Below are 22,122 nucleotides of genomic sequence, written 5' to 3' on the forward strand. Positions count from 1 at the left end.
ACATTTCGTTTTAATGGACACCTTCGTTGCAATTTGTTTATGTTATTGCTTGTTATTCTTCCTCCAGTCATAAATGGGATTTTATTTAAAGAAGTTTAAGGTTTATATAATATTTTGTCCAAACTTATCGAGCTGAAAGTTTACTGTCATAATATTTTTCATCAAACACGTCGTTTACACTATAACGCGACCTTGGAATTTTAATTACAACAAATTCAGATGTACCATTAGTGAATACGTTTAGCATTATCAAGGTAAACCTGGCGTGTCGTAAATGGTCGCAGACGATTTCACAAGATGCGCACATAATATACCACGAGATGCGTAGCAGAGGCAGAGGATTATGTAACGTTTTCACGAATTTTTATTCGAAACTTGGACCCAGACATTCATTGAAGGATATCAGAAATATCTCATTAGATGTGTGTTCTTCAATTCTCAGTATTGAATGTTAAATCTCCATTTTTTGGAACTTGTTTTACACAAGAGAAACAGTCGTAATACTTGTAATATAATGTTGCGTCCATCACATATTGATTGATGTTAAATTTCCAGACGTAATCGACTGCAGTTCACTAGTAAAGTAAAAGTCTGGATGACCTGAGAAGTCGTGGATGACCTCTGCACCTGCACATACGGATCACTGCAGTTGCATTCTCTCTTAATCGCGAAGTTGCCCAATTAAATGAAAGATGCACAGAGAAACAGGATTCCACTAACACTTTAGTACTCTTTAAGCTGATTTTAACATCGTCCAGTCTTGTAATTAGACTTTTACGGAGTTGAGATTATAGTAAGTACTTGGATTAAACAGGAATTAACGTAGAAAAATTTAATAAACATTTAATACTAACACAATGTTAATTTAAAGAATTTTTGCATTCGCTATCTGCAACTCTACCACGATCTGTCGTTCATTAAGAGAGATTTCTACGAGGGTCGACAATAACACTCTTCAGACATGATACTTCCATTAAAATCTACGCTTTATTAAATCATCTTGAACAATCTTTAACGATAGTAAGAATATAAAGATTTATCCTTAATTCGTCACTGTTTTATCAGCTACGAGTACCTCGATTTTATGAAGGAAATAATAAATGCAGTTTGCGCCGAAAGTAAAAATAACAATCGCCTTCCAGTGACGTTTCGCTAGGCAGTATTCCAATGTTGTAAATTAAAATTACGACAATAGAATCGGCTACTAATATCGCTCTAAACGTCTCTCCTTCCTATATCATGCATCGTGGTGTCCGAAGGGTCGTCTTTTCAATTACAAATAGCCACCATAGTGGCCATATCCATGCCCGTAACCATAGTGAGGGTAGCCTAAGAGGAAGAGACTAGGATTAGGATCACACCAATGACGTCGATGAATATTTTGTTCCTCTGCGCAACGTCGATGAATATTTTGTTCATTTTATTCATAAGCTTGAAGACAATTCGGTAAAGACTGAAAGTTATGCGATGGACTTCATGTAAATTCAACTTCAATTCAATTAAGCGTATTTAAGATGAGAAAGAGTAAGCATATTTTATTATAATTGTACTTTCTATATGTTAATTAATGCGTACAAAAAATTCATTGACGTTGAAGACAGTGCTCTCGCGTTCTACTATTCATCATGCAACAATGTTCTCTTACCATAGTGTCCGAAACCATGCCCGTATCCATAGAATGGGTATCTGTAAATGTAAGGGTATCCATATCCGCCATATCCATATCCACCCAAGTATCCTGGTTTTGCAGAGACGATGCCAATGATGACAGCCAGCAGCAGGACCGTATACTGTGCGCATAGAAAAGAAGCATGAAACATTTATTAAAAAAGTGCTGTAATTATTATTGGTAAATATAATTTAGTCATAGTTTTTTGTGATTATATTCCATCAGCTAGTCAGCTTTCTCTCCTCTCATTTACATCATGACAAATAGTTGATCATCGTAATACTGTCTACTGTGCATAATATGAATACACGCGTCTGTCTATAAAGTGGAACATTCCCTTTTGTGTGGAATGCTTTGCCATGAGAATAGGAGACCTCAACTTTTCTAAATTACTCTATAAATTGTATTATGTAAGTACTTATTATGCAAGTGATCTATTAAATGTAATTGAATGATTGGATTAGAGAAAACTACATCAAAATCAATTTACAGAGTCTCAGTAGTAACACAGATAAATTACAGCGAATATGCTCTAATTAAATAGATTTCATATGTTTCTTCTCAATTTATCTATCTTCCAATTTTGTATTTTCTCTAGAAAAAAGTGTCATTATACATGAATCTACTTTTGCTTGGTGCATTCCAAAGATAAACTGTGTTTCATTGATAGATCGTCTCATTCAAATCCATCAGCATCCCCTTTACTCACCAATTTCAGGCAAGCCATTCTCCGTCAGCTATCGCGACCGTCTCTCTTCGAGCAATTGCACTAATTTTCCTTGATCGATTGGCAGAGCACCACTGTCCGTCTTACGACGGTGTCGGTTTCTTTTATAACAAAGGCGAGGTCCCGCCACGGCCCCCGAACAGCAATTTTCCCAGCCTTCGTATTGGCTTTCCTCTGTTAACACTAATAGCAAAGCCTGGCATTGTTACCCTGAGATTATGCGAATGCAATGCGTCATTATGAAAGCGACACACAGGACGACGGAAACCGCGATGCTTTCGGGACCCTCGCAACACGCACGCCCTGTGCAACACCGCCTTGACATCCAAATTCGTTCGGGGTTTGTACCGTTCTATTACGTTTCCCAATCCGACGAAGAGGAAAGAGACAATGGGAAGCGCTGAAAAACCGAGTTCTATGGAAAATGGAGAATCCATTAGTAAAATTGACCCATCGATTATGACGGCAGAATTGCAGTGTGGGAATATTAAGAGGAACCGTGTCGCATTATAATATAGAATTCATGAGAAGAATTTCATATGTTGCTGCAATAAAGAGACAGTGAATTCTGTGTTCGAGTGGGACAGTTGAAATTAGCATGCTCATTTGGATCTTATCGTCAGTTTCTTCGAACCTCTCGTCATTTTTCTAGCGAATATGTGAAGCAGGTTGCCGGTAGAGTTGCAAAGAAGGCTTTGTTGTATAGGAAGACGCGAAAGAAATTGGTTAATATTGAGATCTTCTTCTTTCAGACCTTTATAGTTCTTCAAATATGCTTAACAGGTATTATTACAGTAAGGGAATCTCCAAATGAGAGGCTACCAGTAGATTATTACACCGCTAATGGACAGTTTAATTACCGTCTTAAGAAAGATAATATGCAGTTATGATCCCCTGGGTACACTCAGAGAGCATGACACCGTGAGTATCGTAATCGAAACAGAAAGAAGAAAAGTTCAGGAATTGCGTAACAAGAGCGATAAAGTGGGGATATCATGTTACAAAATGGTGAAATTACATGGTGGATGTAATACTCTGGGATACAGGACGAATATCGCAAAAAAAGCGTTGCGACATGCCTGTGGTGTCGAAGATGCGTTTGTCATTAATTACGGCGAATGTAATACTCAGAAGTTATGAATACAATTATTCATTTTAACGTTGCTCAATGAACTGCTACAGCCATGTGGGAGGTCATATGGAAACATTAACCCTTTATTCAAAGGAATTTCTTTAGGTGAACTGTTTCATTGCATCGTGAATCGTCAACAGTTCCAAAAGGGACTTTACATGCATGACATATGCATCTCATAATTAATCGTCGTACACGCGTTGATTGTTTCATTTCGCGAGAAAAAGTCGCGTGACTGCACGGATCCATTAACTACGAACACCTGTCCTTCGTTCCATCCATCTCATTCAGTCTATGAGATTGTCACACATTTTACATTGTACAATTGTACCGAATACGTTTCACGTTTAGAATTAGAGATAATGAAAATGGTACGCGTAAAATCAGGAATTGCTGAGAAATCAGTTACTCCCACAAACATTTGCATCTCACGTGAATCACCTGTTCGATCATCGTGAAAAAAAACATGCTCAATATCTAATCCTGCCTGTTACGTGATCTTTTTTTCCTGTTTTCACACTATTTCCCTAGAATCTGCGATCAATATTTCAAATGTTGAAGGATTTCCGCGTATTACGTACCGCAATCACCTTGAAGGTGCATCGACAAATCGATTTTTCTGCGCTGCTGTTCAACCTTCCATGAACCTAGATCATAGCGAGAAGAGTCGAAAGGGTGTAGTGGCGTGAGAATGAATTAAACATTAGACAGCATTACCGTGAACTATATGCATTATGTCCTATGCTACGGTATAGTGTATACTTTATTATGCATATTAATAAAAACTCAGCTGTATTCAAGAGTATTCGAGACGTATAGACGTGCTAGTTACCATTGTTCTAATGTCGCATTTCTGTTATCCCATCACTGTCCACATTCACAGACAGTCGCAAACGTCTTGGACTATCGTCCGTATGCGAAATCTATTGTCGGAGGTCAGGAAGATTATCAGACCGTAGTTAGCATGCATCGTAGTACAGGATATAATTACAGGATAAGGTCAGTCGGAACTATGGGAATTTTTTGTGTATCATAAATATGGGAGTGTTCGACTGACCAATGCCAGGCTACAGCACGTGTCGTTGAAAACACCTCATTACACTATTCCGTCGTTGAGATCTAATCAGTTCGCGATTTTTCCATTGCGTCTTTTCGCGAGCGTCGAGGCAAGGACGTCGGGTTCGATTGGGATCAGCCGCAAGCTTTGCTCGAAGGCGTTTATTTGTTTTAATCATTTTGCCAGAGATCAGTTTTGTAACAATCTTTATGAATGGAAAATGGCCATTTCTTATGAATTTTATTTTTTTATTTCCTTCGATCCTGCATCTTACATACACTAAGTTATTCCTTGTGTTCAGATAAATACTTACATATTACAATTACATAATGTAGTATTGCTTATGCTAAGACACCTGGTTTAATTCTTGCCCACGCTCGGGCTGATCGTTCCCTTTAACGAGAGGCCATGGAATAAGTATTTTCTCTTTTCGATTGGAAGGCAAGGACCGAATCTCGTAGCCATGATTCGAACTACTTTCAGGTATTACCTCTGCGTCGCTGTTCATAGCAGGCATCTCACCAGCAGTCTGCTCACCTTGCGAAGGCTTCTGGTTCCCATGCATTCCAGGACGATGGCCATTATGAGGATAAAACCCGCCAAATGGGTACCAAGGGGCCAGTGGAAAGGGCTCTGCATGAAGTGGAAGAAAAGGAACACCTTTGAATCGGGAAGCGAAGTGATCGGGGAAGACGTGACCAAAACGATGATGTGGCAAAACGTGAAAGGGGCCCAAGGGATATCCTCCTGGATAGAAGTCTCCATAAAATGGACCTTGCCCTGGGAATCCATAAGGATACCCATTTCCTGTTGAGTTACCATTTCCCTGTTCATTATCTGGCGATTGCTCCAGAGCTCCTGAATTCTGATCTGGATTTTGTGGCTGTGCAGGCTTGTGCCCATTGAAATGCGGCTGATAAGGAGGAGGAAACCCATAGCCATAGAAAGGGTGCGGCCCAGGTGGAAACTGACCATTAGTAGAATTGTCTCCAGGGTGTCCTCCAAATCCTGGATCGAACGACCCATTGAAAGGACCATAGTAAAAGCCAGGATGCCCATAGAACCCACCGTGATAAGGTGGTCGATAATGAAACTGAGGACCATAATCGTAACCTGGTAACGCTGACTGTCCCTGACTTTGGTCATGAGTCAACCTAGAAGAATCGTCTTCAATCTGCTCTCTTGCAGGTGTTGGAGGCTGACCATTTCCTTCCACAAGTTCGCCATTAGAATAAAACAATCCTGAATGTCTATAAACTGATGGATGCTGAGGAACATTAAAAGGACCATGGTAATTAAGATCGTCTGTTATCCTAGCTCCCTGAATTTTCTCGTTCCTAGGATTGTCCTCGACCCCTGCAGTTTCAACAGGTTGCACAGCACCTGATCCACCTCTCTGATGCAAATGGTAACGTGGATGGAACCCAAACTGTCCAAGATGAGCAATTCCTCCATTAGGAGGTTGGTGGTAGTGACTGGGGTAGCGAATAGGTGCTCCATTGATATCTGTGTCGATGGAATTCTCTCTAGCATCGCCATTAACGTTTCCTGCTGCTTCTAGGTTGGCTGCTTCTTCAGGAATACCCTGTTGACGATGTAGCAAGAATTGTGGATTATAATTTCTCTGGGGATTATAATTATACTGTGGATTGTCGGCGATATAAGCGCCATGGAATCCCCTTCCCACTTCGTCTACAGTCTGTGGCTTGGCGAATCTCCTCGAGCGGTTCGAAGACGGCTTTGTCGTGGCTTCTGGCTGTTCCTTTTTAATATTATCGATGCTTAAGGTTTGTCTTTCCGGTGGCTTCTTGAGAGAACCCAAATAGTTGACCGATTGGTTCGACAGTGAATCTTGAAAGTCGCTCAGCAAGGTCGACGAGAGGATGGATGCCACGTTCTTCGCGAACGACGTCAGGACCTCGGCACCTATTATGCAAATGAGTGGTTTAGAAAGTGTAGGTTTGTTATGATTTTGGAAATAGATGTCTAAGCTGAGATGTAAGACAAGATAATTTTTGTGTGTAAAGAATTTGATTCTCCTTGCTTGTAACGAATATTGATAAAAATCTGATAAAATGTAAAAATGAAATGTAAATTAATTGAAATAAGAATAAAATATTATATCCCCTTATTATTTTACTTGTAGCTTTCCTCTCGCTCTGAATCATCAGTATTTACTTGATACTAAAAATATTAATTTATCTGAATTTCTTAACATCCAAAAAAGTGATTGGTATATCCTATGAGGTCACACCTTATACGTTCAAATTTTTTCAATTCCTCCATAACAGGAACAGTTTCTCAAAAAATTTCCTCGAATGTTGCATAACTGCACAGCCAATAAAAGAAACCACAGCAGTCTGCCACATTATGAACCATTCAAATTATCCTGAATTAATGTAAATTTCGACAAAATCCAAAATATTAAAGCATTCTAGACACAAAAACGTGGATCCTGTTACCGTAGTGGTCATCAATGTAGAACGAATATCATTCTTGTGGTTGTGAAACAGTAATTTTGTTCTCCCTGTCTAGCGAGGATCGCATTAACGTCCATAGTTGCATCGTGCGTGCAGTTCTCGATAGCTAACAGGTATGCATCACGCTCGATGTCACTCATACTTTCTCCCCTTTAGCGTTCTCGCTCCGATTCAGTCGATGCAACACTGACAAACTTTGAATAATTACAGGCAACAATGTAGCATCATTTATCCCTTGGACATTTCCATCGTTCTTTTTCTGTTCCTCTTTCACGCGACGCGTATGAACGCTTCGAGCGACGCTTGAGTGGAGATGGTCTCTTACCATGCGTCGAAATCACCGAAACGACGGCTGCGTTTACTGGGAGACTGCGACTGCAGTTATGATGTAACGAAGAATGTAATGGGTTTAGGGATACTACATGCGTAGTATTACTATCTACTGAATAATTCGTAGTACAACTTTTATTAAAGGTTTTCAAGTACCACAATTATGATAATAAAAAGGAGTATGCAGAATGGTCGATTGTCACTAGGAACTACTGATCTAAAAATAATCATTGTTGGTTCAAAAAGTGGCTCAAGGCCAAGCGCGAGGATTACTGAGTGTTTCCCAGAGCGATATAACAATCTGCTTACTGACTCCAGTTTTTGCCGCGTTCACATCGTCTTGAAGGACCCAAAGCACCGTGCAGAGCACCGTTATCTGCGACAGAACAAAAGCAAGAGTTAGAAAAACAAGAGTGGAGGCTATCCTCCTCTTTGCATCGTGAAAATCCCGACCCCTTTTCCAGCTGCGTAACACGCGCGCAATAATGACCCCTTCACGATGCACGTGCCCCGCAATTTTCCATAATACGATGTTTTATTTGTCATTGCGTGACGTAACAGGCGTACCCGCGCAAATCCAGAAATCAACGCACCGTTTCATACGTGACACACTTGCTTTTCGACATCCTATTGTGCTCGATTGTGCAAATTTCGAGAGCGTCGTGAAAACGAAAGAACGAGTACTAGGATAGAAGTTTTCAATTTGGACATCTGATTAGAAATTTCAGATTAAATTCATGGGGATGGGTGGATCAAGATGAAGAAGTCACAATGTTTGTCAAGAAAGCGAATAATCTCGCAAAGGGAAGTAATCAATCCTGTTCGTTCGCGGTGATAGTACCTGTTGTCCGTGAGCTTGCAACGCTTGACGAATCAATCGATAGCGAATGGACATTATTGCTTCCTGAAGTTCCGAGGATTCCAAGAACGAAATTGAGCACGTACCATTGAGAAAATAATTGGTTATGGTTGTATAATATCGGCGTCCTATTGTGAAATAGAGTCACGCACAGATGAAAGCAGGAAAATAGACTACAATTATTCTGTCGTTTATTGCGGATCACGTAAGGAAACAGTCTTGATTGATTATTACGTATTTCCAACTTTTTCCATTCGAGGGATCTAATTGTGAAGTTATACAATTAGAAACTAATAGGAAATGAATTTCCAGTATTCTGCACATAATATTCTATTGTATAATAGTAGCAAGTGAAATGAATATAAAAAAGTGATTTCGCAGAAAGTTTCAATCATCGGGAGAATGATCCGAGAAATACGTGAAATTCCTCGATACGTATCATTTATCGATAAATGATTCACTTGGACAGCAAAAAAGATTGTTTTGCACTTCATTCATGGTTTATTCATTCACGAGTTCAATTTCTTCTAGTGCGCGGTTGCATTGAAACGTACATAGTCATTTGCGATTTACGCGAGACGCAATGAATGACCACTATCGCGATCGAAAATAAATTACGATTCACTAGCAATTGTGGAATGCGTTTCTAGTTAAATCGATCAAACAACTTTCGCATCGGTGAACTGACCGACTTCATTCACATCTTTCCCTCAACAAAGTTGCACAGCATTTCTATATTGCTACTTTTTATTCAGCTTTCGATCATAGTAAGTGACACTGTTTTAAATGAAGCTCAAGGAGACACAATAGTAAAATATTAAACAATAGCTATTCAACATTTGACATGGTTTTATCAACGAGAAGGAATCTGAGGAACGTGTCCTTATATAAATATTTCTATTTGCAGTAAATGGCATAGATTTGAAGTGGAACGTGGTCTCAGTACACAGACTCTATCCTCTATCACATATTGTTACACTCGGATCGTAATTAGCATGATTATGCAACGTTTAATCCTTTCTTCTCGCAAGGACGTGTACCTTAGAGCACCCAGATAGACACACGGCAGATGTATCATAGAAGGATTAATTAAAATTTATCTGACAAGTATAAATCTCGAACAACACCTGTGCAACTCATCTATCTGGGAACCCGAATAAATTATCATGGTTGTGCAAATTTCGTTCGCCTAGCGATAACACCGATTTGCAAATAGAAAATTGCATTGATAGATCACTTCATTTCTATAGTTAAGGAACTCATTCAATAAAGGTAAAATTAACTTCGTGATTTATTATTGCAAAACAGCGAGGATTGAGCAAGTGTACACGTTATCTCCCCTAGTGGCAACGCGCGATGCACCATGCAGAAATAAATTGCTAATCATTGGTGTTCACGCGGCTAATTTCTGTAGAATAGCAATATTCACTATTTTGAGTGAATCAATGTTGAAAACACTACTCCTCAAACACAAAAAGATTGATGCCTTAAATTGTCACTTATCAATAACTTCGCAGAAATAAAAAGTCAAATAAGCAACTCAATTATGCAAAGCGCTTTTACTTGAATCGCATCGAGACGAAAATCAATTTGCTCGACACCTGTTCACAAAGCAGCTTCATTACTGCATGGCACATTCTTGCAAAAGACGAATATCATCTTCATAGTTGCGAGATAGTCTCTCCTATTTTTTCTGTCAACGAGGATCGTAGTAGCAGTTGTATACTCACATGTAGAGGGTAATGCATCGTGCGTGCGACTCGTGACGACTAACAGTCATACACCATGTCCGATGTCATTTATACTTTCTCTCCTTAAACGCTTTTGCCCTAATCCAATTGATAGGGGGCCCACAAATTTTGCATATGGCGAGCAAGCATTCGATTCCAGGGAGGGTGGTGAAAGTAGCTTCGGTTTTCATTCTAAAGGAATTAGTTCCCTCGAAGATACATAATCAAACTATTTTCTCTATGTGAACTCTTTAATTGAAAAAGAGATATTATTTGTTTCAACTATTTCTATTGCTTCTGGATACTTTTGCAACATTTGGGAGACGTTAAAAAATATAATAATTAACGCACATTGAAATACTGATACGTGTTGCAATGTAATTGCACTGTACACTTCACTGATTTCCGGTGCAAGTGCATCCAGATAAACCACTACTTGTCAGAGTATCTTTGCAATCGTTTCTTCTACCTGTTGCACCAGTGATTGAGCGAATTTAACAGAAGAGAAGTATTCTTAGTCAAGACTATAATAAGTTCGCTAACAAGACAGCATATCCCTGCAGCTAAAATTCTGAAGCCTGAACAGTAATAGTAATTTAATAGCCTTCGTCATGTAACATAACACGATTCGATGATCACATTAAAGCGAGAAATATTGAACTATGACCTTTCTAAAAATAATAGCTGATGCTGTAATAATGGCACCAGAAACATAGCAGACTTCTAACCAGTCGAAACACTTTCCTTCCATCCAACAGATGCTCCATGCAACCTTCTCAACAAGTCACCCTTTCCTCCAACTTAAAATAATGTCTGGGTGTTGCAACAAAGTTGATTTCGCCTGGAAACCAGTTTGCAAAATGGAAAATCTGTGGGTTCACTATTGTATGATGGTATCTAAACATCTGTTTAATGTCTTTCCTTTTATTTATTTCATTTCTTACTACTTAATAATGAAGATTTATTTTATTGTTATATGACACAATGATGTGGTGGCAAATGGGAGAATGCAAGTTATTTCTAATATTCTACTAACAATGACTTTTAGTATCCTATTTGACTGATGGTACCAAGCACTCCAGGAGCAACGACACCAGGAACCTTGTAAATTTGCACTGCTGACGGTTGTTGTCCCACTAATCTAGTAGCTCTGACGTTTGGGGTAACCACCACTGGCTGACCACCTCCGTATCCATTTAATGCTCGAGCCTGCAGGATATTATTTCCCTGATTCGCGAATCCTGGGTATTTTGCTATCATCCCACTTATGCTTCCGTATGGGATGCCACCTGTAAAGAAGAAACAATAGCTAGTTGAGAAATATATCTGCGTCATTCACTATTCAAATAATAATTAGAACTCTGCTCTAATGAGACTCCAATCTTCTTAGGCTCCTGGTTCATACTTTCTACGCTGAAAAGTGAAAGGATTTCCAAGTCCACTAGTCTTGAACAGTGTCGGCCTCTGTTGTTATACAACTAAGTGCAAATTGTTGACAATTCATTACGCAAAGGTCAGGATTAGTTCTATCTATGCAGACACGGAAGTGTCAAATTGGGAGCTAATTTATGCATCGATAATTGGTGAGAGATATTACAGTGTTTGCAAAAGGTTTGAAGAAAGTGATCTGACTGACTTACCATACGCCAATCCATTTACCATCTCTACGATCCCTGCGCTATCCGGTGCAGCTGCTGATAAGTTCAGCAAACCAACCACAGACAGCAGCAAAGTGGCCTGTAAATGTTGAGCTACTAGCAGTAGATATTGATTCATAAAAATATTCACTTCTGAAGAAATAATGAATTGATTAAATACAACTCTTTCAAGTGTTAGCTGAGTAAATAAATTTTCTGGTGATCTAAGAATTGTTAAACCTGTCCATGATTTAGTTTTAGTTTTCCTTAGTTTTCTTTTCTTCTAATACCCCTCTAAAGCTTAGAAATTTCGCGAGACACTAACGATAAGCAAATACACTTGAAATGTTCACTGTTAGACGTTAAATATTTCCGCTTTCTCCAAACCCCTTTTTGTTGAAACCACTTGTTTTGTGCAGGTAAACTTTCAATTGCATACATAACACGAAGTACCGAAAGAATTAACATTTTTCGATAGCCCTTGCACAGTAATATCCTGATTTCTTATTGGTAAGAAAGAAGCTAATGAAATAAGGATAAAATTGGAACGTCAAGTGGAATAGCAAATTATATACGCGACATAAGATTACTATTAACTGATCTACTGAACATATGGACATTGGAGAACAAAGTCACCTCTCACAGAGTCACTCACGTGATTTTTGCCACTCATGTTCGACTATTTTCTCTTTTTGTTCTACTTAAGACCGCTTATGTGCTGAGTTAGTAATCATCACGTGAGGGACAGCGTTCTCTCTGTTAGTATGCCATTGCACACAGTGTATGCCCTTTGGAATTTCTTTGTCTTATTGCTCCACTCCCTTTAATATTACATACATCTCAATTAATTGCATTACACTTCATTTACAAAATAATTTTAAACTCTTTATAGAAATAAAACTTGATAAATTTCATTAAAAGAATTGTGATTTCGCCAACTTTTATTAATGTTTTAGAAGACCACGAAAACTTAATTCTCACTACACTGAAATAAAAGATCACAGAAGAAAAAGTAGAAAAATATACCTTTTGGGAGAACATATCGACTCTTTGCTAGACACGACCCGCGAACTAAAGGAAACTAAGGCGCCAAAGTAAAGATCGAATTATATATGGGGCTCGGCCACACGGTTGACCAATCGAGAGCTGGTATTGCCTTTCAGCGCCGAATGTTATTCATCGATGCAGGATTTTATTAGAATGCAATACGTGAACCTTAATAGAGGATATCGTCCACCTTAACCTTGGTGAACGCCTAGCTGCCTCTCACATCCTCCATGCTGATCGTGGGTAACAGATGTAAATCCCTTTTCTCTTGCATTTCTGCTGGCAAATATCATTTTCTCAATAAATCACAATTTCTTTTCATTAAAACAAATTTACGTACACATTTCATATGCTCTGAAGAATTTTCTAATTTGATCATAGGATATTGGTAATTGAAAGTCATTCAATTCCCTCAGGTCACTTAGTTCTAATAGCCACATAAACCGATGGATATTTAATTACATTAATCATAGAATATTGCAGCCATAATGATATTTAGACCATGAAATTCATGAACGCTGGCAATTTAAATAAAGTCATTATCTGCTTAATGGAGAAATGTAACAGCATCGCAACCACGGTGAGTCATTATCCTTCAGGCAACATAGTACACTAGTGCATAAATGCAAGAGATCTTTTATAAATAAATTGTCTATACATCACTTACTAGACTTCGTACACAATAATTAATAGAAAAGTTATTGGTAGTTTCTTAAGTTCCATAGAAAAATAGTGACAATCTAGCGTATGGAATTAGATCAAGGACAACCAGCTTAGGAGCAGGGAACGTATAATAATTATGTAAGAAGATCAATTATTTATGGATAGAAGTTGCAAAAGGTAATAATCAGTGTCGAGAATATCAGAATTTCAAGAATCCTAAGATGCTTTTCTTACCCTCCACGCAACACTTTATTCAGAATAATTTGATTTATGTACAACAACACAAATAACAAATAAAAATCTTAACAAACAAATAAGTTTATCTATGAAAAACCTACAGGAACAAGTAGGAAAATATTGCAATTGCATAACTGTGAAACGAGCTTCCTTCGCTACTATTCAACTTCCTCCTGAATCATTATAGATAATGCTATCGGAAAAAGATATACTCTACGTAATAATAAAGTCTTTGCTCCAAGTCTTTCACAAACTTCGCGCCACTTTCCCTTTTCTTTCCCCCGCTTTGGCTCCCCTGCCTTTTTTCTTCGTCCTCATGATCCTGTAACAATTCGATTTTCACACTCCTCTTTCCATTCTCCTCTTTTTGCTCCGATACATTCTGACTGCCTTCGCACGTCTCGATTTTTTGGTGGCTTAGCCGAGACAGTTCTCAGCAGTTTGTCCTCCAAGTGGTTCTGAAATTGGTTGTTTCGTAAGCGACACGTAATTATTGTTCGATATTTCTACTCTATTTTGTATGGTATTCTATACTATCTAGTCAGTTTTGTACCTAGATCGATTGCTAAATAATGAAAGAGAAACTCAAGGAGACTGTAATGATACCTGCTTTACCTGATCTACAGGGAAGTTAAGTTAAAATTAATTAGTAAAAATATCCTGCCTTAAAAATCGTAATTCTCTGATATCCAGGAAACAGAAGACATGATCTCCCTAGATCCTTGCTCGGATAGCTGAACAGCCCTGCTCGGTGGTATACCTATGTCTGCTTTCAAGACAGTGCCAAATTCATCGTCATAATCATCAGGGATAGTGTAAGACTTGTCAAAATCCCCGACATCCTTGAAATCTAAAGTCTCATCCTCATTTTTGGCAGAGGACTCTTTCTTTCGTTCAGACTCTGTTTCTTCAGTCTTCTTTGCATCAATACCCAATTTTTCTTTGATTTTAGACTCTATTTTAGCACTGTCATTTTTTATAATTTTCTTTTGGCTATCATTGTGCCCATTTAAGTTTTCTTCCTTGCTTGAACTTTTCTTCTCTAGCTCCACATCCCTGAATTCACTCGAATTTTTAATCGTTTCGCTGCCTTTTTTGTCGTGCTTCTCTTTTGAATTATTCTTCAATACTGAAGCATCTGATGTGATCTTATCACTGTCGAGTAATTGGTTTTGGGTCTTGGAAATAGGTTTCTTATTCAAGTCCTTCGCCGACTTCGGCTGTTTTCTCCTCACTACCATCGGAGCAGGAGTCGTACTCGAAATGGATGTAATCGTGTCAGGCGTAGATACAGTAGGTTTCTGTCTTCGACGACTTCGATCCACCACTGACTTCGTCGTGCTTTCCACTAGAGGAACGACATTTTTCAAAGGCCTACGTCTCTTTTTGCTCGTACCATTTACGTCACTTGTAGAATTGGTAACATTAGTTGCCTTCGATGCTAACAATCGTGACTCTGAATTATCTAAAGTACCATTCGACAATATATTTAAATTTCTGAGTTCCTTTTCTACTTCACTCTTCAATAAATTCCTTCCAGCGCTCACTTTCGTGGAATTTACACTTGAATCTTTCAGAGACTCCTTTCTTCCATTTCTTCTCGTAGGTGCCAAAGTGACATCCTCAGGAACTATTCCTCTGGAAGCTCCTCTACTTTTCGAAGCTCCAGAAGCTTTCTTCTCCTTTGGACTCTCTTTAGAGTCTTCTCCAAGTGTCTTCGTGTTAGTTCTACTTACATCTTCCACGCTCCTGGACCGCACACTCGTCGACTTCTCTTTCAAAGGCAGCCTAGTGTTCTTAGAATTATATCTGCTACTATACTTCACTGGTTTAGGTTCACTACTGCTCTCTATATTGTCAGAAGCATCTTCTTCTGAAGAATTCACCTTCATACGAGTCCAAAAACGATATCTTCCACGAGGATAGGTGTTTCTTCTATATTTCTTCGTGAAACTGCCTTCATCCTCTTCGTCTTCCAAACTCGTTGCCAGTCTCTTACGTTTCTTCTCCTTCCTTCTTCTTTCTTCTTCAGCAAGACGTTCTCTTCTCTCCCAAGGATATTCATATTCTCCTACCGACTTACTGTGATATCGATCGCGTCTCCCTTTCTTATCATCCTTCCTATCTTTGTACCAAGGGAAGACATATTCTTCTTTTTCTTCGCTCCCTTCCACCTCCTTGGAGTACTCCTCAGAGCTCCCTTTGGGTTGTAATATAGTGTAACTGGAAAAGGAAAATGGTGGATGGAAGAATGCTGGTTTATTCACTCGAGGACCAAGGTCTGAGTAGCTTTCGTCCTCGTAGTTCTCTGCTGGAGAAGTTGGCCTGGATGAGTAAGTGAAGAAAGTTCGATCCTCCTCAGAATCGCTGCCCTTCGAGGAAGTGCTGGTTTCTTCAGTAGATTCTGTGTTAGTCTGGATCTTTGCACTCTTTTCTGCCTCCTCTGAGGACTCCTCGTCAGAGAAGGGCGATTTTTGAGAGCTTTTCGAGGCATCATCATTTTCTTCTTTTTCTACGCTCTGTTTGGTATCGATCGATTCGATATTGGCGAAGAAATCTTTGGAGTTATTGCTCTGAGGGACATATGAACTCTTCAAGTCCTCAGAGGATATGTCTGTATATCCTGGAGGATCACCATCTAAAAAAGTCTTCAATCTTGCAATTGCGGGAGGCTCTGGTGTAGTGGTTGTACTTTCATTTACGTTTTCGTGGACTGCGTAGGTGTTTTCTGTTTTATTTGAAGTCTGATCTTCTGAGAACTCGGGAGAACTTTTTCTGAAGTGATTTTCTGGGTCTTTGGATGGACTCGGCTGCTCTACTTCAGTGTCATTGGTGACATATTGAACTCTTCGATTCTCTTTTGTCAGCTCCTGGTCATTTGCTTCAAGATTTGGATTAGTAACTTCTGACTTGGTCCAATTAATTGTATTAGTAGAGTTTAGCGAAGGTTCTTCTGTTGTAGTTGGTATTGAAGGCTTCCTTCTCCGAATATAATTATACTTTGGCTCCTTCCTCTTACTATTCTCTTCAATCTTGGTTTCATTCACAAATTTTCCAGTTCCCCTCACTTCCCCCTTCGGTTTCGAGTGCCTAATCCTATCTCTGATAGTGTAAATCACCTTCTCAGACGGTTCTTTCTTCGGATCTTCCTGAGTGTCAGACGTAATATTAACCGAGACAATTTTTGGCACTTTAGACTTTCTTTTAGAGACAGAAGCCTTCGAAATGGGTGCTAAAGTCGTCGAATCCGGAAGAGAAGCATTTGTAGCTTCCGTTGTTGAGGTAGCCTGATCTCCAAAATCATCACCGATTCTCTCTTTGCTACCACTTTCTTCTGAATCGAAGAAAAATTTCATTTTACCAATATTTTTCTCTATAGATGATACCTCAAAAGAAGAATCATCATCCTTCGCGTTCCTCTTATAAATACGAATCTTCTGTCGACGATTCGCAACTCTCAGGTTGGACACAGGCTTTTGTATGAGCGGCATCCACGGCATACCATTCGGAAGAACTCTATTCCTCTTCTGAGACATACGATGCCTGTTGAGATATTTTGGTGGCATCAACCCTTTGATACTTATATCTACATTATTATTCGGCTCAACAATATTTATCGATACGCTGTCTTTCTCCTTCTCCTCACGATTAGTAGAATTCTTAGTCGTATTACTTTTATCTTCCTTCTTATCTCCCTTATCAGTGACTCCAGCTTCTTCTGAAGACGATACCGTAGTAGTTTCATAAACCATGTATGAATTTGCCATGTTCTTGATGGTTCCCATGACATCTTCGTAAACTTGGCTCTGGTATGGCATAAACCTCGATGACATTTCACTAGCAGAGGTAACTGGTCGTCTGATAATCTTCTGAGGCCTTCGAGTTTTCACGTACCTCGTTTTGGAACTCCTGACTCTATACACAACAGGTCTGCTTGGCCTGACTCCTCTAGGATAGCTTTTATAACGAATTACTCTCGATTTCTGAGACCTCATGGAAGTGGAATCTGGTCTTCGTTGTCTGCTGTAGCTCTCAGGTTTTTTAGAAGTCTTCTGCACCACGTAGTCATCGTCTTCCTTCGGGAACATCATTATCCTGGATGCAAACTGTTTCGAGTCGAATTGAATAGGAGCTTCTGGTTCTTCTACCTCCTTCTCTAGGAACAGTGGATTGTCGAATGGGTCCTCGTCGAAATACTTAGCTTTAAAGCAGTCGAGCTTGTCCCCCAAGCCACTGATACGAGGCAGGTTTTCATTTAGGCCTCTATCAGCTACTGGTTCCTCCTCCTTTGGCAGCACATCCAGTTTTGGCTCCACTTCGTCGCAGTGCTTGTAAGCATCTCGCGAGTTATAGAATTCCATTCCTCCATACGTCTTTCTGGGTATTCTTCTAGGGTCCATTGCATACCTCAATGCAGAGGGACTCGGTAATTTCTCACTTTTATAGAACGGGTACTTTTTCAAGTCCAACGTGGGCTCAGCGGTAGTAACATTAATAAAACGATCTTCTTCAGGCAGTTCCTCTACATAGTCAAAATCTGGGACTTCCACCTCCACCTTCTTCTCTCCTTTTGCATCTTCCTCCGTTTGATTCCCATTGAAACGAGCATCGATCTCCCTACTAACAACCTCTTCAGCCACCTTGGGTGCCTCTTCCAGAAGCTCCTCGTGACTGTGACCTCCGTAGACACTTCTCCTCTGCCTCAACTTTCGTTTCGTCCTCAAGCTACCCCTCTTTCCACTTTTCCTTAAGCTTTCCTTGGAACCAGCTCCACGAGAACTTTCTCCTTCCTCGACACTCCCTCTGCGCAGCGATCCAAGGGACCCTTTCCCTCCATCGATCACAGAGGATCTCGATTTCTTTTCGTCAACCGGCCCCGTATCCAGCACAGGCCCCACTTCCACGCCCAGCGTGCCTCTCCGCCAATTTCTCTCGATCCGTCGATTTTTCGCGGACTGGTCTGTTTCACCCCGATTCGACGTGCCATTGTTTGCCAGCGCGACTTTCACGACGCGACCCTCCCGTCCCGCGGATCGTCTTTCCCTCCTTTTTGCACGGCCGATTGCCTCGAAGCCGATCGACGCCTGACGGAACGGTCTCAGCGCGTTTCTGCTCTGTTTCAACCTGTTTCCTCCATCCGTTAGGTAATCGTTCGCTTCTTTGTACCTGACGTACTCGCTGGCGGACGACGCCAGAGGCGGCATCAGGTCAGTAGCTGGCATTGAGTACCTTTTGCGCGTCTGGGGCTGCTTGGGTGCGGGGAACGAGCCGCCTCGAGGAGGAGGCGCTCGGTGCATCGTGCGACCGTAGTTCTGCACTTGAGGCGACCCGTCCTCGACTGGTTTCCTAAGATGAAAGTTCTGGTAGCCGACTTCAGTCGCCTTCTGCGGCGCTGGAGGTCGCATTCTTGTTAGATCCTTCGACTCGTCTTGATTGCTTGAAAGAAAGTTGCTCTGGAGCGCGTTTGAATAGAGGTTCTTCGCGTTGTCCTCGTTCCTCAGGTGCGTCAGAACTTTCATGTAGTTGTCGTTTAATGTGACACTTGGGCTTTCACTTGGGGTGTTGTTTGTGGGCTGCGATTCCTGTTTTGGGGTGTCCAGTGAGTCAGTGGGTCTCTTCGATTTCTGTCTCATCGTGATCTTGTAGCGTGGCTTGCGATTCATGAGGGAAGTTAGGGGGGAGAGAAATGGGTTATCGAAGCTCTGGATTGATTCTTGACTTGCCAGATTCCTTACGGGGTCTGAGAGAGAAATGGCCTGGTAATTGTTGAGTGTTTCTAGTAAGTGAGAGTGGTCTGTCGTTGGCGGTGCTTTGGTACTGATAGGCTGCCACTTGTCCACGCTTGTTAGTTGGTTATTTTGAGCAGGACTTTTCAGGTATTCTGGATTGGCGAAGGACTGGGCAGAAACTAGCTTTTGAGGACTTAAGATTGAGGACTCGGTTATAGGGTATGGTGTTGTTTGTTCTACATACAGAGGGTAAGGTGAGAAGCCATACTCCAGGAAGGAAGGAGCTTGCACGAGACTTGGACTGAGGGTTGTGGCCTCTAAAGCTAGGGGCTGCACGGTGGTCAACTGATTCTGCAATGCCTTGAAATAGTCCCAGAAGAGGTGACTGTAGCTCACTGGCATTGGACTCCCGTCTGCTCTTTGGAAGTCGATTATCTTCCCATAAGGAGAAGGATTCCCTTCGACTTCGTATCTGTATGATTCTAAAGGATTGTTTGGAGAATTCTGTAACATCTCTGGCAGAGTAGTTGTCCTATAAATTGTTCTCTCTGTGGTGATCCTGTCTTCCTCATCTGGAACTCTCGTTGTTGCATAATTTTCTACATAGACGCTATCATTCTGATCTGGTTGAGACTCTTCTACGTTGTCATTAACCTTCTTCTTTTTATTTTTCCCTCTTTTCTTCTCCTTCTTCTGACGATAACTATTACTCTTCTGGGAGTCTGCTAAATTTTCTTGCTCAATTTCCTGGGCTTTCTCTATCTCTTCAGCTTCCTTCTCCACATCCTCCTGTAGCTTCTGTATACCCTCCTCAGCGACCACCTTTGGGTCGTATCTCTTCTTCCACTCACCTCCATCATCGTTACCCTCTAGCATTTTCTGATACTCTGTCGTAGTCTCATGGTAGTCTCTATAATCATCTTCGTAATCCTTGAACTCTTCGGGATCGATGGTCTTATGTTTCCTAAGCTTCGCTGAATTTCCTTCGCGTTTATCATCATCTCCAGCCTCTTTCCTCAGGTCCATTTGATCGTGCAGCTTTCTAGCGTATCCCTCATGAAAGTCAGCATCCCTGATGTGACCAGCGTGATCGTAGGCAGAATCTTCGTAGCCTTCTTCAGTGTACACAGTGTTTACCTTCGAGTTCCTGACTACTTCCCTCAACCTAGCCGCGTTCTTCCTTTCCTCGTCCGATTCTGCGTTCTCTATTGCTTTCTTCTGCGGCAGCCTCCTCACTGTGTTAGTCCTTCTGACCTGTGCCAAGAGTTTCAGTGGCACATCTTCTTGGGAGCCATCCCTGACCCTTGCTGGCTTGGCCCATTCACCTGGAGCTTTGTATTTCGGCTTCGTGGGGACATCCTTTGGTTCTTCATGCTCCGAGTAAGGTATCACGTGGTCTGGAGGACCCTCAGGGTCGTCCTCATCGTCTGAGTTTTCGTCATCGTACGGAGGGTCCTCGAACCTGTTGTAGACGATTGTCTCAGAGGACTCAGCGGGGTCCTGGTCTTCCTGTACGCTGGTCGATGTTTCTATTCCCAGTTCACTAGTTCTAGAGGTGGTAGTCACTGTCTCGTTCCCATCACTTCCAGCATAATCGCTTACTGTACTTGGAACATAAGCATAGCCTTCAAGAATTAACACCAGAGGCAAGAACAAACAACAAATTGTAAGTGCTCGACTCATCGCGCTATTCTGATCTTGCCATCGCACTTGCTGGTAATAGGTACACTATTCTTCACTTTCAGAAGAATGACATCACGTAATCCTAATCCATGGAGACCATCCTGGCAGAATATCAAATCTTCCACAAGACACAATACTTCTACGATCACAATTATCGAACTCTTGCACTAGAAACGAAACTCTGATCGATGATTACCGATTCTTGGCTAAGAGGCACGCGATCTGAAGTTTCTAATCATTTTCGAATGAAAACCGCCGTCGAACTGTTCGCGGCGCCGTCCACCTGGCCTAATTTATATTTTCTAGCGATCAGAGCGGCAGAGTAGGGTCCCCAGGCTGTGGAGCGTGCAAGCCTAAACGATCAACGGTTCTGTCACTCTCGATTGAATCCCTCGCGGTGGATCGTTTCACCAGAGAAGGGAACGAAGAAATTCTCGATCGACCTGTCCTCCTGCGCACTAATTGCACCAGGTTCCTGTTTTTTCTCTGAGCCAGTTTTCGCGCGATTTGGTAATTACCAGTGAATAGCTTCGATCTATGTATCAGAAAGTTTGCGCTTCTTGCTCCTCCGTTTCCCTCGATCTCAGTCTTTCTCACGACACACTTATTTCACTTTTCTGAGGACTTTCGAGGCTGGACGGTGTTGGACACGAGTTTAATTAGTCAAGGTTTTTGGCTGCGATATTCTGGAGATCTTTTTAATGGTTCGCTGTGGCTTATTGGTCGACGAAGGGGACAGATACTTGCTTGTCAGAGTTTCTTCGTAAATTAAAGTACTTCAAAGTGTTTAAACTTGAGAATTATTTTAGCAGAATTTCTAGTTTAAGGAAAAATAAGTTTGGAATAAAAAATATATAAATCTTGGAAGAATGCGCTGTTATTCATGGCGCGATAAAATCCTGCAGGTCATAATCAGGTGCCTTCACGCTCGAAGCACCCGTTACTTAGCATCCATTCTGGTTACTGTAATTCTGCAGCAGCAGATGCAACAGTATTATTACCGCAGTCTAGCTTTGATGAATCAGTTTACTCTACCGTACATTTAATTACAATTTTACAATATAATATTCTCATAATCACCTAATAGCTGTCATTAACATCGGGCAATTAATTCCTCGTGCAATTAAACAGTCTATAAACTT

General features: G+C 40.8%; 3 protein-coding genes across 3 annotated transcripts; all 3 read right to left on the reverse strand.

Annotated features, from left to right (window-relative positions):
* Nucleotides 1-968: 968 nt before the first annotated feature.
* Nucleotides 969-2,494, reverse strand: LOC143176986 (uncharacterized). The gene is made up of 3 exons (XM_076374689.1): nucleotides 2,379-2,494; nucleotides 1,646-1,790; nucleotides 969-1,329 (listed from the first exon to the last, which is right to left on the reverse strand). The coding sequence occupies exons 1-3, from the start codon at nucleotides 2,394-2,396 to the stop codon at nucleotides 1,274-1,276; spliced, it is 219 nt and encodes a 72-aa protein (XP_076230804.1). The 5' UTR covers nucleotides 2,397-2,494; the 3' UTR covers nucleotides 969-1,273.
* A 2,345-nt stretch (nucleotides 2,495-4,839) lies between these two features.
* On the reverse strand, nucleotides 4,840-10,002 carry LOC143183166 (uncharacterized). Its single transcript, XM_076384632.1, has 3 exons — nucleotides 9,985-10,002; nucleotides 7,705-7,771; nucleotides 4,840-6,511 (listed from the first exon to the last, which is right to left on the reverse strand). Exons 1-3 carry the CDS (start codon nucleotides 10,000-10,002, stop codon nucleotides 4,932-4,934), a joined length of 1,665 nt encoding a protein of 554 aa, XP_076240747.1. The 3' UTR covers nucleotides 4,840-4,931.
* Nucleotides 10,003-10,760: 758 nt separating this feature from the next.
* Nucleotides 10,761-12,683, reverse strand: LOC143179168 (uncharacterized). Its single transcript, XM_076378266.1, has 4 exons — nucleotides 12,648-12,683; nucleotides 11,625-11,721; nucleotides 11,021-11,273; nucleotides 10,761-10,825 (listed from the first exon to the last, which is right to left on the reverse strand). The coding sequence occupies exons 1-3, from the start codon at nucleotides 12,660-12,662 to the stop codon at nucleotides 11,029-11,031; spliced, it is 357 nt and encodes a 118-aa protein (XP_076234381.1). The 5' UTR covers nucleotides 12,663-12,683; the 3' UTR covers nucleotides 10,761-10,825; nucleotides 11,021-11,028.
* Nucleotides 12,684-22,122: the final 9,439 nt, after the last annotated feature.

Source organism: Calliopsis andreniformis, chromosome 1 (genome assembly GCF_051401765.1).
Source record: "Calliopsis andreniformis isolate RMS-2024a chromosome 1, iyCalAndr_principal, whole genome shotgun sequence".
NCBI lineage: Eukaryota > Metazoa > Arthropoda > Insecta > Hymenoptera > Andrenidae > Calliopsis > Calliopsis andreniformis.

Bases quoted from the DNA above. Each gene is read 5' to 3' on its own strand.
- LOC143176986 (XM_076374689.1), bottom strand. The intron at 1,330-1,645 runs GTAAGAGAACAT...TCTTCCTCTTAG, and splicing joins GCATGGTTTCGGACACTATG to GCTACCCTCACTATGGTTAC.
- LOC143179168 (XM_076378266.1), bottom strand. The intron at 11,274-11,624 runs GTAAGTCAGTCA...TCTTCTTTACAG, and splicing joins GGTAAATGGATTGGCGTATG to GTGGCATCCCATACGGAAGC.
- LOC143183166 (XM_076384632.1), bottom strand. The intron at 6,512-7,704 runs GTAAGCAGATTG...TTTGCATAATAG, and splicing joins CGCGGCAAAAACTGGAGTCA to GTGCCGAGGTCCTGACGTCG.